The 15421-nt window shown below is 42.1% G+C and overlaps 1 protein-coding gene across 2 annotated transcripts in view; it reads left to right on the forward strand.

Moving 5' to 3' along the window:
* RIPOR2 (RHO family interacting cell polarization regulator 2) overlaps positions 1 to 14785 on the forward strand; it is a 217654-nt gene extending 202869 nt beyond the window's left edge. For both annotated transcript variants that reach the window (XM_030212149.1, XM_030212158.1), the window contains exons 20-22: positions 4325 to 4408; positions 12169 to 12259; positions 14428 to 14785. In XM_030212149.1, the coding sequence (XP_030068009.1) occupies positions 4325 to 4408; positions 12169 to 12259; positions 14428 to 14528 (276 nt within the window). In that variant the 3' untranslated portion in view covers positions 14529 to 14785. The remainder of the gene's footprint in view (positions 1 to 4324; positions 4409 to 12168; positions 12260 to 14427) is intronic.
* The last annotated feature ends 636 nt before the right edge of the window (positions 14786 to 15421 follow it).

The following is a 15421-nucleotide window of genomic DNA, read 5'->3' on the forward strand; positions in this document are numbered from 1 at the left end:
TAGGATTTATTTACCCCCATTTTAAAGAAATTCACTCAAGGTGGTGTACAGTAAGAATAACTCAAACATAAACAATAGACAATAACAGCAAAATATTCAAATAACAGTATAGGTTATCAGCAAAGATGGAACATATAGATAGGTAAGAGAGTAAGAAGAGTTAGAAAGTAAGGAGACTAATTTAAAGAAAAGGTGCACATGAGGTCAGAGAGATGGTTAAATATTATCTCAGCTAGAGTAGGAGTGGATAAACATGTCCTGCTGCAGTATGTGCAGCCCATCGCACTCCTTGAGTGTGTTAGTGAGACTAACAAGTTAGTTACGTCTTTCATTAAAGGCCTGGTTGCTTCCTGAAGTAGAGATAGATGTTCATGTGGAATGGAGGAATAGAGTAGTGGGCTGACAACCAGGGATCCCAGTTCAAATCCCACTGTGGTTCTTTTTCTATAAATTAGCCCTCCAGGAACACAAAAATACCTACAGCAGTTCAGTGCCTTCTGGCTTATGTAAGAAACCTGCAGGCCCGCACAAAAGTGCTAGTATTCTATAACTTAGGTACACAATTGGGGCTAAATTCTGTAAATGGCACCAAATGAGGGTAGAGGTGAATCACTTGTTTACTGTTTCCAAAAATACTAGGACTAGGGGGGACACAATGAGCTGCTAAGTAGTAAATGTAAAACAAACCAGAGAAAATATTTCTTCACTCAATGTGTAATTAAACGCTGGAATTTGTTGCAAAAGATTGTGGTAAAAGCTGGGTTTAAAAAATATTTGGATAATTTCCTAAAAGGAAATTCCATAAGCCATTATTAAGATCAACTTGTGAAAATCCACTTCTTATTTTTAGGATAAGCAGAATAAAATCTGTTTTACTGTTCTGGGATCTTTCCAGGTACTTGTGACCTGGATTGGCCACTGCTTCTTTTTTTTTCTTCTTTTTTTTAATGAACTAGGCCTTGCTGTGCCTTTTAGAGACTATTTGTTAATGCTGTAAGCTGTGGCAGAAAGTTCAAATTTAAAACCATGGGGAAAAGGGTTTATACTATGAAGACTAGTTAATAAAATTTGTGTTTTGAAATTCAAACTATCTTTATCAATAAACCTACAATTCCTCTTTTATCCCCGATCTTTGAATCACCAAAGCACAAAGCAAAATAAAGTTCACTTACCCAGAGAAATGTCCTCTTCTCTCAAAGATGGCTACCTGGGACCTTTCCTCTATAATTTTGATTCTAAGGGGACTGCTTCAAACAGACCCTTTGAAGTTAACACAGTAATCAGCATAGGCGGTCGGTGGCCCAACTGTTTGGGGAGGCTAAAGGGGGCGGGGTCAGGGGCGGTGCTTACATCCATAATTATCTGACAACACAGAAAAAAATAAGTAAAATAGTAACAAGTAATACCTTTTATTAAATTTAGATATTAGATATGTATCATATGTCAAAGAATAAAGTGGTTGTTCAAACTGTCTGAGAGCTTGATGGCTGAACAGTATAGTTGGAAGGAAAGTGTATTTCTATAGAATAGGCAGTCAGAACTTTTGGATGACACAAAAGCACCAGTGCTAAGGTCCAATTTCCAGAGTGCAGAGATACCAAAGGTGTCCCATCCCAAACGTGAAAAGTACCATCCCACTTAGTGAGATTCAAGGTTAGCAAGTGAAAGTTGAGCTACTACTGAGAATGCTATGAGCTAAATTAAGTCCAAATTCTAATATTAGGCATATTGAAAAGTAATGCAAAACCTTAAAAAAGTCACTCAGGACCTATAAAGCAAATTGACTGTAACATAAGAATAGCCATACTGAGTCAGACCAACAGATTTAAATTTCAGAAACTGACACATTCCACTCACTAAATTAAAAAATGAATAAATATTTGAAACAAAAATGTATAATAAGGTGATACCTTTTTCTTTAACTAATTTAATAAATTTTTTGACTAGCTTTTTGGAGTTTACTAACCTGAGGAAGGAGGTTTAGACCTCTGAAATCTAGTCAAAAATGTATTTAGTCCAATAAAAAGTTGTCATCTTATTTTACATTTTTTTGTTTTATTTTTATTTATTAATTATTAACCTGTAAAGTGGACTAACATGGCTACTTCATTCTACATTAAAAATAATTTTACCTTTGCTATCTGGCATCTAATTTTTCTAATTGTGCAGGTCACAGTCTCTGGTTACTGCCTTTCTGTCTTTTAACTCTTTCCATATCTCTTGTCCATTTATCATTTTTCTCTCTTCACATGTCTTCTTCACATCTTCTACTACATTCATCTCCGACACTGATATTTTCTTTTCTGCTTTCTTTTGTTTTTCTGCCTCTCTGACCACTCAGACTTATCCATGCTTCATTTTCCCTGTTTTCCATCTTTTTCCCTCACCCAGGGTGTGTGTGTGTGTGTGTGTGTGTCTGAACTCCCCCTCAGCCATATCGGATCTGTTTCTCTCTCTCCCACCCCACCATCCAGGATCTTGTGTGTGTCTCTCTCTCCCTGCCTGCAATAATTTCCTCTCTGTTTCTCTCCCTTCATCTTTCTTCCCCCTCCCTGCCATGCAGCATCTCTTCTCTCTCTTCCCCTGCCCCAGGCACCCAGGATCTCCTCTCTCTCTCTCCCATCTCACCCTACCTCACATAGCATACAGATCTCGTCTTTGTCTGTCTCTCTCTCCCCCACCTTGCAGCATTGCTCCTCCCTCTCTCTCTTCACTTTACACCTCAGCCTCTCTTCTTCCACTGCCTGTTTTTATTTTCACTATCCAGCTTTGCTCCTCTGTCTCTTCCCTCCCCCCAAAATATCCAGCTTTTTGCTCCTGTTTCTTCTCTCCCCCTAATAACCAGCTTTGCCCATCTGCCTCTTCTCCCCCAAAACATCTAGCCTTGCTTCTCTGTCTGCCCTCCCCCCCCAAATATCCAACATCTAGCCTTGCTTCTCTGCCCCCCCCCCCAGTATCCAACATTGTGCCTCTGCCTCTTCCCTCCCCATCCTCTCTGTTTCCTCCCATTTCCTGCCTCCAGCATTATCTTCTCTCTCTTTTTTCTTCCCCCTGGCCTAGCCGCAAAAAGAAAAAGAAGCTGGAATTTCCCTTCCATGCTGCCCTGCCTCTGGCAGCATCTGACCAGCTTCTACCAGGAGCCCTGCCCCAGCATCCTCCTCTGTTCAAATCCCTGCACCATGTCCCGGCTCCTTCTCACCCTCCCTCCCTCCCTCACCCACCCACCCTTGCCCCCGTGGCCCTCACCTGGAGCTCCGCAGTTGACATATCTCGTGTTCCCGGGCATCTTCAGCAGTTCCAGCAGCTCTTTCCTATTTCCGTCTCGATCAGCCATCGACGATCCTCTTCCCTGCCGCCAAAACCGCTGCCTCTCCAATTCAGTGGCAATTGGCAAACAAACACTGTGCACGGAGCCATAAGGCTCCGCATGGCAGCGCTGACAGCTCTTCCAGTCCCTATGTTGCATCATAGAAGGTGGGACCGGAAGAGCTGTCAGCGCTGCCATGCAGAGCTCTATGGCTCCGTGCACAGTGTTTGTTTGCCGATCGCCACTGAATCGGAGAGGCAGCGGGTTTGGTGGCAGGGCAGCATGGAAGGGAAGTTCCAGCTTCTTTCGGGCAGGAACCAGCAATCTGCCAGGCAGCGACGTGCAGAGCCCCGTGGCTCCAGTTAATACGTCACCAAAAGAGGTTGCATTTGGGCCTCCCCAAGCCTCTTATACGGGGCGCCTATGGTAATCAGTTTGCCCTAGTAACCTTTGCAGCTATTCTACCTTCCTCACAGTACCTTAATTAACACCTAATTCAGGTCAGTAGCAAAGGTTCGGGCAAAGAACAGAAAATAACTTTTTCTTTTAAGACAGAAAGTTTGAGCCCTGCTTTGCTACTATCCTTTATAATACTCTAGACACAGTTAGGTTTCTAACTCTGGAAGAGAATTTCAGTTTAAAACTATGGGGGAAAGTGCTATATACTATGGAAACTAGTTAATAAAGCTTGCTTTTTTAACATGAAGACTGAACTAGGCTGTACTGTTCCTTCTAGAGGCTGTTAATGCTGTAGGTTGTGGCAGAAAGTTCAAGTTTAGAACTATGGGGAAAAGGGTTTTATACTATAGAAACTAGTTAATAAAGTTTGCTTTTTTACATTCAAACGTTGTCAATAAACCTACAATTCCTCTTTTATCCCCAATTTTTAAATCACCAAAGCACAGAGCAGAATAATGTTCACTTACCCAGAGAAGAGCGTGCTAGATCACTTTTTACCACTGCTTAGTAAAAGGACCTCTTAGGCTCTTTAGTCATGCTTTCTTACATCTGTTTCAGGCTTTGATATATTACTGTGAAGCTCTGACCCAGCCTGACCTCCATCTTCAGAAGGCGGCTCATCTGGCACTGAAATGCCTCCAGGTAATGTGATTTAAGGACATCATATTTATTTATCTATCTATCACACTTGATATACTGCCATTGGCCTTGACATAGGCATCACAGTGGTTTACATATTAAAAACAGAAAGAGAAAGGAAAGAAGATAACAAGGGGAAAGAGAAGTAATTTACACCTGGGAAAGAGAAGTAATTTACACCTGCTCCCAGATATGAGTAAGTGTCTGCTTAAAGAATAGGTGTCAAGGGAGAGATCTGGCCCCTCCAAACCCCCCCCCCCCCCCAACATCAAACACCCCCCAACCTCACCAAGGCATCAGAACCTGCCTATTCCACCATCCCTCCCCTCAGCATCCTATCCCTCCTTGGGGTCACAACAGCTATTTTAGAACCCAAAGCTAAAGAAACAGGAGACAGTGAGGATCACTCCTTCTCCCACTAGACACAAAGGACTCCGGTAAGACCCAGAGAAGGGATCAAGAGGGGTTGGGGAATGGGAGCTTCAGCAGGGGCTTTGGAGGGTGCTCTTGCCTTCATGTTGGAGATAGGTTAGGTGGGGAGGATTGAATGGCTGGGGGGATTTGTTGGATGGGGGTTAGGGTGGATAGAATGCCTTGGGGGTTCAGAGTGGGGATCAAGGGAGACTGAAATTAAAGGATGGTGATTATTCGGGGGGGACGGGACTGGTGTTGCAGGATCAGATGTGTATGCAGATAGGAAGCAGCAATTTTAAAAAAGCTATTCTTATATAGCTATAGATAGATAGATAGATAGATAGATAGATAGATAGATAGATAGATAGATAGATAGATAGATAGATGAGCTACAGAAGCATGTAGATTTTTGCCTACATGCAGTTTTTGTTTTTAATCGCTGCTCCCTCTGGATGTGGAGAGCCATCAATGTATGTTCCTGCACCTATGTTACAAATGGTTCTGCATTTGGCAGAGCCTCTTATAAAGTACTATGGGAATTTTCCATATTCCATCTCTACATCCTATCTAAAATCTTCCTTCACTCCTAAAAGATTTTCTCAGACATATAAACCTACAAGTTTTAAGGAATAAGCAGTAGTATATCAAGGGCGGGGCAGTGGGGGCGATCCACCCCAGATGCAGGCAGCAAGGGGGTGCCAGTCACCTGCCCCAGATCAAGAAGTAACATCAAAGGGGCAGGGGACTGGCAGAGCCGACAGACGCACACCTACTCTGCACACCTCCTTGCTAGGAGGAAAAGTGGTGAGGGGGTGACATGCCGGGGGCAGGGTGGTAATGTGCCAGGGGGGCACAATGGCGACCTGCCCCAGGTGGCGAATGGCGAGCAAGTTAGGTACGCCACTGGAAATAAGTTCTGAAAAAAAGCCTTTTGCACTTGCACAAATGGAATTTGGGGTTTTTGTTTCTTTTTCTTTGCTTCTTTTCTGATCATGCATAGAAAAGAACACTGGGTAATCAGATAACGTCTTCTACCCATTAGTGAAGCAATGATGGACCTGTGATTACATTTTCTGAGTGGTTTTCCTTTTTTTCAGCTTGTGGCATTAGCCTTTAGGCATAGCTCAGACATAACTTAAGAATAACAATCACCCACATATCAGAGCTTAATGCGCCATTCTGAGGGCAATTCTATAAAGGTATATCAATTAGGAGCCTATTCTATAAAGAAAAGTAAGCATTTACTTTCGTTATAAAGTACTAGCTTTGTTGTGTCATTAAGTACCATCAAGTTGATGTCGACTCATGATGACCCTCTATTTAAATAATGAAAGAGCATATTTTACCTCCAAGCAAAATAGCCTCCACACACACATGGACCACAGCTAATGAAAACAAACTAATGGCCTCTTTTACAAAGCTGCGGCAAAAGGGGGCCTACACTGATGTCAGTGTGTGTTTTTGACGTGCGCCGAGGCCCCCTTTTACCACAGCAGGTAAAAGGCAGGTCTCTCTTTTTTTCAGGAACTGACTGTGTGGCAAGTAAAGCATTTGCCGTGCAGCCATTTCAGGGTGGAGCACTTATCGAAACCCATTGAGGTGGCGGTAAGGGCTCCCGCGCTATCCCAGCAGTAACCGGGCAGTGTGCGGCACTGCCCGATTACCGCCAGGTACACACTGGCGCTACAAAAATAAAAATATTTTTATAGTGCCAGATATGATGCGCGCTTGGGGTGGGAGCTTCAGCAGGGGCTTTGGAGGGTACTTCCTTTTTAGCTAGCGGTAAGCCTGCGTTGGGCTTACAGCCGCTTTGTAAAAGGAGCCCTCAAAGCCACAGTGCTTATACAATTGTGGATTTTGCTCTACACTCAGAGTTAGAGCTGACCTTATAACTCCATAGAGAAATTCCTTTCAAATTTACAGACTAACATTCCAGCTAAAATTCTGCATCAAAAGCATTTATTTGGAGCACTCTATTTTATATTTATTCTATATTTATTTGTAGCACTCTTTAAAGGAAAACTGGATCAAAAACAGAATATATTGGGAGGACGTCAGAAAGATTGCTTTGCGTTCTGTTTTGGATCCAGTTTGCCTTTAAAGAGGCAACTTTGGAAGGTTGACTTTACAGACAAGCAAGCAATGCAAAGTCATTGGACAGCATAGTTATATCCCTTGAAGAAGCCATTGGTGAAACGGAGATCCCCATTGGGATTTTACCAGAAGAGAAGTGCTGCCCTTTTGCCTCCTATTTTTCTTATTTAAGAGTGTCATTTCAGTGATCAACAATTTACATGGACTTGGATTAAATGACACAAGTTGAGCACATTTATTACAAACTTTTTTCATATTGAAAGTATAATTATGGGAGGGTTTTATTATTTTTTTTTTTTTACCAATGATTATAATCAGGGGTCATGTGAGTTGCACTACAGCTATTTCCAAAAAAGGTGCACTGGACCTGCTGAGTCTTTTTCTCCCTTTCATAATTAAAAAGCATTAAAAATATGGAAAAAATTGATTGGGCATCATAGATTGTTGAACAATATCAGTAATGTACACTTCGAGTGCCCCCACTATTTTTAATGAGAAAATTAAAATAACCTTTTGGACGAAACTGAAACCAGACAGAAAAAGGATTTGGGGCCAGTTTCGGAGCAGTAACCAAACTGAAATTTGGTCAGCCTTTACCCTCTGGACAGTCACTCTGAACTGTGTTTGGTCTTCAGTCAGGTGGCTACTCGTTGATAGAGTGGCACCCATAGCTGTTGTTATTGTAGTGATCCATTGCACAGCCGGTCTTCCTCTTTTGCGCTGACCTTCAATCTTGCCAACCATGATGTCTTTCCCTGTTGATCTTCCTCTTCACATGACATGTCCAAAGTATGAAAGTCAAATACAAGCTTAGGAGTTCAAATTTGCACCTGTATTTTAGGCATGATCACAAAGGTGTAAACGCTTACACCGAGACTGTTTAAAAATGCATGTAGTTATAATATGCTATAATTGACAAACATAACTGTGCACCCTACCCACAACCCTCTTGTGATGGTGCATAGTTTGAGGGTGGGCATACACATTTAGGTGCCATTTTATAGAATAACCCATAGTCGAAATATTGGCATTTATGTGCATATGTGTGTACCTATATGCATATCTCCAGTATTCTCGTCATTTACACACTGTCGCCATCTGTATAGAATTACCCCCCTAAGAGAAAAATTCTATATATGGCACCTAGAAAATCCACATGGAAAACATTTCCACATAAGCATATTCTATAAGTGGTGCCTAGATTTAGGCGCAGTATATAGAATAAGCTTAGTTGATATCCCAGCGCCTAAAACTATGTGCCTCCATTTACACCAATGAAAATGTGGCGTAAATCCCGGCGCATAGATTTAGGCACAGAGGGCCATATTCTATAACAACATGCATAAATTTTGGAACGCCCATGAAATGCCCAATTCCCCCGCCTATAACCATGCCCCTTTTTGCCTGTGTGCATTAAAATTTAGGCACAGTGCGTTACAGAATACGCTTAGGGAGTTATGCACGTAAATTCTAATTATCGCCAATTAGTGCTCATTATTGCTTATTAAGTGCTGTTAACAATGCTGATTATCTTGTTAAGCCAGTTTAAGTTATGCACATTGTTACAGAATACACTTGGATTTTGGCGCAGAATGCTAGGCACAATATATAGAATCTGGGGGTAAATGTACTAGGATATAAGAGACAAACAATACTCAGCCCAGTAAAAACTGCCCCCCTTCCCCAATATTCAGCTTCCAGCAGTGAGCATTTTTCTGCCCGCTGCCGGTGATATTCCCAGATATTCAGTGCCAGATCCTGTCCAGGCTTCGCCATTGAATATCCATTTGTTGTTGTTGTTGAGCCAGCTAAGTCAATATACAGCCCTTGACCACATAAGCCAAACCACTTAATGATAGCATCGCTATTTATGCGGCTTAATTTAAGCAGTTTGCTTATGTGGTGAGGGGCTGAATATCAGCACTTAACCTGACTCTGCCCCTGGAACGCCCACAAGTTAGCCGCTTTTGAATTCGGTGCTAACCAGTCATTTTCAGTGAAGATACCTGATTAAGTGCTGCTGAAAATGACCGGATAGCCGAAAACAAGCAATTCAACGAGTCAGTGACAGTTTCTGGCCAGTTAAATCGTTTTGAATATCGGCCGGTGTAGATCCCATTTCCAAGAAATTAGGGACCACCCTGGGAAAGCAAATAAGAAACAATTCCATAATCCCTATAAAACTAGTAGCTATCATTAACACTACTGGATATACACAGTGTTGTTCAATTGTAATTAATATTCAGGTACAATATGTCTCTGCTTCAGAGAGCTTACAGTCTAAGTGGATACCTGAGGCAAGGGGAGAAAATGTGACGGCCTGCATAGGGGATATGTTGCACAACATATATACATTGCACAATTTCTAGAGGTATCTGAAAAGAGTGGCAGTCCATCCATTGCAAATATAAAACTGAAAACTTTAAAAAGTGCCTTCCTGGCCAAACATAGTCCTTCAGCTTTCCAGCAGTGCTTCACGCATTGGTGCCTTTTAACAACTGAGCCAGATGCACAAAGGTCCCGCTAAGGATCCGTCTGCGTTTCCAAATCGGTAAAAATGTACCGATTTAGAAACACAAAGTGATGCAAATGAGCTGCTCGTTGCTTTTGTGACCCAGCTCATTTGCATGCGATATGGGGGAAGCAAGTTGTTGAGCTGAGCATGCGCAGAACAGTCAATCGCTATGCGTGGCTGCTCTGCACATGCTACAGATGGCTCTCATACACACAGACAAGCTGCGTGTATGATAGCAGTAGATTTACTCTTTTTTTTTTTTTTTGGCAAACACAAAATCACTTTTTTTTGGATGGGCATACCTGTATTGCAGCTCCCTGCCTCCCGATGCTGGGAAAAATGGGAAAAACCTCTCTGCTGCTCTCCGCTCTTCTGTGAGGAATCAGCAGCATCAGGGCTTGGTTCCACCCCAGCTGTTCCTGCTGCTTCCTTCTATTGGCTGGCTGACATCCTAGAATGCCCATCTCCCTGAAGATGGACTCTCATTGGCTGGCTGCTGTCCCAACTCCTCCTCCCTGCAGGACTTCCCTGATGACATCACTTTAGAGCTGTGAACTGATTGGATCCAGACTTCCTGGTGTCTCACTCCAGTAATGAGTAGGCGGGACATCCCAGGCTGATGTTTCCAATTGGTTTAGCCCCTCTCTGTGGAGGGGGATACCAGGAAGTTCGGATCCAATCAGTTCACAGCTCTAAAGTGATGTCATCAGGGAAGCCTTGCAGGGAGGAGGCATTGGAACAGCAGCCAGCCAATGAGAGTCCATATTCAGGGAGATGGGCGTTCTATGATGTCAGCCTGCCAATAGAAGGAAGCAGCAGGAACAGCTGGGAGTGGAACCAAGCCCGTTTCCCACAGACGCCGTTTCTTTGATGGACCCTTGTCTTCCTTGCATTTTTGGTAAGTCACCATTACTTTTATGCTTTACATTTTGGTACTGCCCCCCCCCCCCCCAATTTCTTGCCAGTAAAATGTCATTTGAAAAAGAAACATATGTGGCATGGCTTTCATATACGCAAAGAAGCTGCGTGTAAGCTGGTATACTTTTTTTTTGTGCTCCATCTTCCCTGCCATGTTTCTCCCCTTCTCCTACTTGCGATAATGAAGAACCGGCAGGTCCACACCTCCCATTAAAATTTCCACAGTAAACGTAGGGACTGCTTTTGTGCATGGGTCGGAAATGGTGGTGCATCGCATTGCATTCACATTATAATAGTAATTAGCCCATTTGCATTCCGTTTTCGTTAGCTGCTACCGGGACAGGAAAATGGCTCGGAGAACCCTTCTGTGCATGTCCCGGTTTACTACTTGCGCGCTAAACTGGCTAGAACCAGTTTAAAAACCATGTTGCTGGCTTGTTAAGTTTAGTGCATCTGGCCCTCTGTTTGAAATATGCATTGCAGGTAGGCCATGGAAGATTTTCTTTCTTTGAAAATGAGGCAGGATTCTTGTAGCTAAAAAACTGACTCTTCTCCCATTCTGTGTTGGGTAAGAGGGGGAGGGGATGGAAGCTTAGTGAATCTTGTTTTTAGTGTTTATATAGGTTTCAATAGCAATATCATGCCATGATGAAAAATGAAAGCAATTATGTCTTGTCATGAAAGTACCCAGAAATCCATTTGTATGCATAGCACTGTTCATGTACCAGTGTAAAGATAAGCACTGATGGGCCCTTTTACTAAGGTGTGGGAAGGCTAATGCAGAGGTAGCGCACGCACCCGGTGGTAATTTCTGAGTTTGGCGCATGCCGAATCCCACAGTAGAAAATAATTTTCTATTTTCTACCACGGGGAGCGTTCCCGGCGGTAATCAGCAATTGGCATGTGCTGCATGGTTACCGTGGGGGTAGTGTGTGAGCCCTTACTGCTAGGTCAATGGGTGGCAGTAAGGGCTCAGGCCATAAAAAGGCGCACGCTAGTTTTAATTTCAGTGCACACCATTTCCAGGCCCTTTTTTAAAAAAAAAACTTTTTTCCCAGCCGCTGTGAAAAATGGTCCAACGTGAGCCCAAAACACGCACCCAAACTACCACAGGCCACTTTTTATTACAGCTTAGTAAAAGGACCCCTAAGAGCCTGCATTTATCTTCATAGCAGCTACATGAACGATGGCATGTATATCAGTTTCTCTGCTGATAACCCTGTCATAGCAATGGCTGCAGAAATTAACAGGGAAGTATAACATCCAGTGCATTGGTTATCCATAACAATATGGCTGAAAATATCAGGGAGCTAAATATCATGCTGACTTCCAAAACTGTAGGATTTTTTTTTTATCTCTTTGTACACAGTATACATTTCAAGCTTCAATTTCATGGACCCCCACCCCTACCTCCACCCCAAAATTTTTACTTTAATTACTAGGAGGTATGTCTCTCAGGCTGACTACTAACAAGAGCGTGAAATTGGGTGTCAGCGTGAAATTGGGTATCAGCCTGTTTCTGGGGAAAGTCAGAACTACATAAGTCTGAACAATTTTAAATTATGACTAAACCAACATGTTTCACATTTGTCTAGCTCAAAATCTACTTAACCATTTGTACAAAAATGCAGCAGAATGACAGGGACTGAGACTGATTCTTTCTTCTTAAACCAAGAAGAACCTAACGTGATTGGGTGACACGTTGCACTAGTGATAACCAGGTTAAACATAAGTGTTCTTAGAAACTTAACTCTGGTAGAACTACTTAATAGAACTACTGCTATCTTAATACCAGTTCGCTCTTTTTTTGTATATTTTCCAGGATACAGAAAGTATTCAGATGCTTGTGACGCTGTGCCAGTCCAACAAGGAAGAGGTCAGAAAGGTCGCTTCAGAAACCCTGCTTTCTCTTGGTGAGTTGTATCACACACATCAGGGACATAATTCTTTGTTGCAGGACTCTGTAGTACCTCAGAAGAAGCCACATTTTGATGTGCGTGAAAATTATCTAATAGATTGGGGAAGGGAACTAGTGTCATCAGTTGAGTTGATGGTTTGCTGAACTTGAGGGAGCAGGCCTGTCTATGGCTCACACAAATGGAGAAAATGAGAGCAGATAAGGATGGCAGGGCTCATGCTACTACTATTTATCATTTCTATAGCGCCACAAGACTTATGCAGCACTGATTCTATATATGGCGACTAAAGTTGTGTGCGCAGATCAGCACCCATAGATGATTTGCATGTGTAATTTTTATAGAATATGCCCAATCTGCACCTGGTTTTAGCAGGCTTAAAGGTAGGCACCTTAACTTAGGCGTGATTCTATAAAATGTGGATATCCTTTATAGAATATCACTTGATGCATGAATCTAGTCCTATGTGCAGGCACTTTTTCTATCCCTCACAATCTAAGGCGTTTTTCTGTACCTGGAGCAATGGAGGGTTAAGTGACTTGCCCAATGTCACAAGTTGCTGCACTGGGAATTGAACCCAGTTCCCCAGGATCACAGCTCACAGCACTAATCATTGGGCTACTCCTCTGCTCCCATCTTCTCTGCCCATTCCTGACATAATATGGCAGAGCCCACCCAGTCTCAGGCCTTACCTTTATTGATTACTGATTCCTCAAATTCAAGAGCATGATAGGGTTATTAAGAATCAGCCATTCCAAAAGAGCTATGTGGGACATATTTGTGGTTGCAATAATAGAAAAGGAAGAAGTGCAATGTTACTGTACAGAAATACCATATCAGTGATTAGGGTCTTTGTGTAACTGCAGGGGGTTATATGTGTATTAACTAGAGTGGGAAAGGATGAGGTATTTAGGATGTTGGTTTACTTCATGTAGTACCGCAAGCTGCTGCGAGAGGTTATGGCAGCCATTTTGCAAAGGTGCCACAAGGGGCAGAAGCGAGGGAGCTCTGCTCCTGCCCCAGTGACCACCACTGGACCACCATGGATTAAGGTAGGCCCAGGGGGGCCTGCATGAACTACAAGGGGGAATAATTAACCCCCAGATTCTATATACTGCCAGATGCCTAGTGTTGCATGCCGAAATCCAAGTGCTTTCTGTAACAACGCACATAACTTAATTGGCTTAACAAGCCAATCAGTGTTGTTAACAGCACAGTAATGAGCACTAATTGGCAATAATTAGAATTTACACGCATAACTTGCTAAACCTATTCTGTAATTCACTGCGCCTAAATTCTAGTATGCAGAGGCAAAAAGGGGCTTAGTTAAGGGCAGGGAAATGGATGTTTTATGAGCATTCCAAAATTTACACACATTGTTATGGAATATGGTCATCTGCGCCTAAATCTGTGTGCTGGGGTTTATGCCACATTTTCCTTGGTGTAAATGGAGGCACATAGTTTTAGGTGCTAGGATATAAACTAAGCATATTCTATATACTGTGCATAAATCTAGACACCGCATATAAAATATACTTAGGCAGAAATGTTTTCCGTGTGGATTTTTCAGGTGCCATATATAGAATCCCCCCCTAAGGGGCTCTTTTACTAAAGTTTTGAATGCCACATGGCCCACAGTTATAAAATAGGACACTCAGCATTTAGTACATGCTAAGCTTTAGTAAAAGGGCCCCTATGATAGTAAGCTCTCTCAGACAGGGAACTACCTTTTGGAGGAGGAGTGGCCTAGTGGTTAGGGTGGTGGACTTTGGTCCTGGGGAACTGAGTTCAATTCCCACTTCAGGCACAGGCAGCTCCTTGTGACTCTGGGCAAGTCACTTAACCCTCCATTGCCCCATGTAAGCCGCATTGAGCGTGCCATGAATGGGAAAGCGCGGGGTACAAATGTAACAAATAAATAAATAAATAAAAATTTTATGTATTCTGAGTTCAAGTATAGAAAGATGAGTAATCAAAATGATTTCTGTATCAATGTTTATAACAGGTGCATACATATTTTCCCTGAAATGTATTATTACTTTTATTAATCACAATGTTTTTCTCCAAAATGAAGAAATAAGCCTAATATAAAACCGATGCACAGTGACAATGATTTCTTACATAAAATGTTGCACTGCATATTCATGTTAATATTTTGTTACCAGGAGAAGATGGAAGACTTGCGTATGAGCAACTGGATAAGGTATCTCAAGAAATGGTTAAAGCTGGAGCCTGTCGTGGGACCTCTGATGGCACAGCTTTTTAAATACAACCCTCTCTTCATAAAAGCTCACAGTATTAATGACTGGTCCATCTAAACCAGGATGGTGCTGTAATCTGATAGGGTGAGAACTGTACAAATTTTGCAGTATGAACAAAATTACTTTGAAGAAGCTCTTGAATTCCCAGTGGCTTTTCGTCATAGTTTATGAAGGAACAAGAATGAAAGACAATCTTTATTTGTTGTAAGCTTAGCAGGGTTTAAAAAAGGTTTGGATAATTTCCTGAAAGAAAAGTCCATAAGCCATTATTAAGATGAACATGGGAAAATCCACTGCTTATTTATAGGATAAGGAGCATAAAATCTGTTGTACTGTTTTGGGATCTTTGCAGGTACTCGTGACCTGGATTGGTCACTGTTTGAAACAGGATACTGGGCTTGATGGACCTTCGGTCTGTCCCAGTATGGCAACACTTATGTTCTTATGTTGCATCTAAGCTTTGAGGGTTAATTACAATTCTTCTTTTAAATATGTATTTTATTTTTAATTTTAGATTTTGTATTTGCTTTGCAAATTATTGTATAAGCTTCAAATGTATGATACACATTGCAGAAAATGGAAAAGTGAGAGAGGCAGATGGATATGGATAGAAATGTAAGAATCAGCCTTACCTTAGAAACCACATGTGATAGATCAGTGCCCTTGAGTGATATGAACTGTGATTATCCAAGGTACAGAACATGGCACTGTCCGCTCTACCAGTTCATTTTACAACTGAGATGCACAGACTGGATATTCACCGTGCATTGCTGCCTGTTATCTCTGTTAGCTACTGAATGCTGAACTCTGTGGATTTCTCTCTTATTAGTATGGTTCTCCATTAATTCAGGGATTTTATTGTGCAACTACTCAGTCATGAAGTCTATTTGTAAATGAG

Source organism: Microcaecilia unicolor, chromosome 1 (genome assembly GCF_901765095.1).
Source record: "Microcaecilia unicolor chromosome 1, aMicUni1.1, whole genome shotgun sequence".
In the NCBI taxonomy this organism is placed as follows: domain Eukaryota; kingdom Metazoa; phylum Chordata; class Amphibia; order Gymnophiona; family Siphonopidae; genus Microcaecilia; species Microcaecilia unicolor.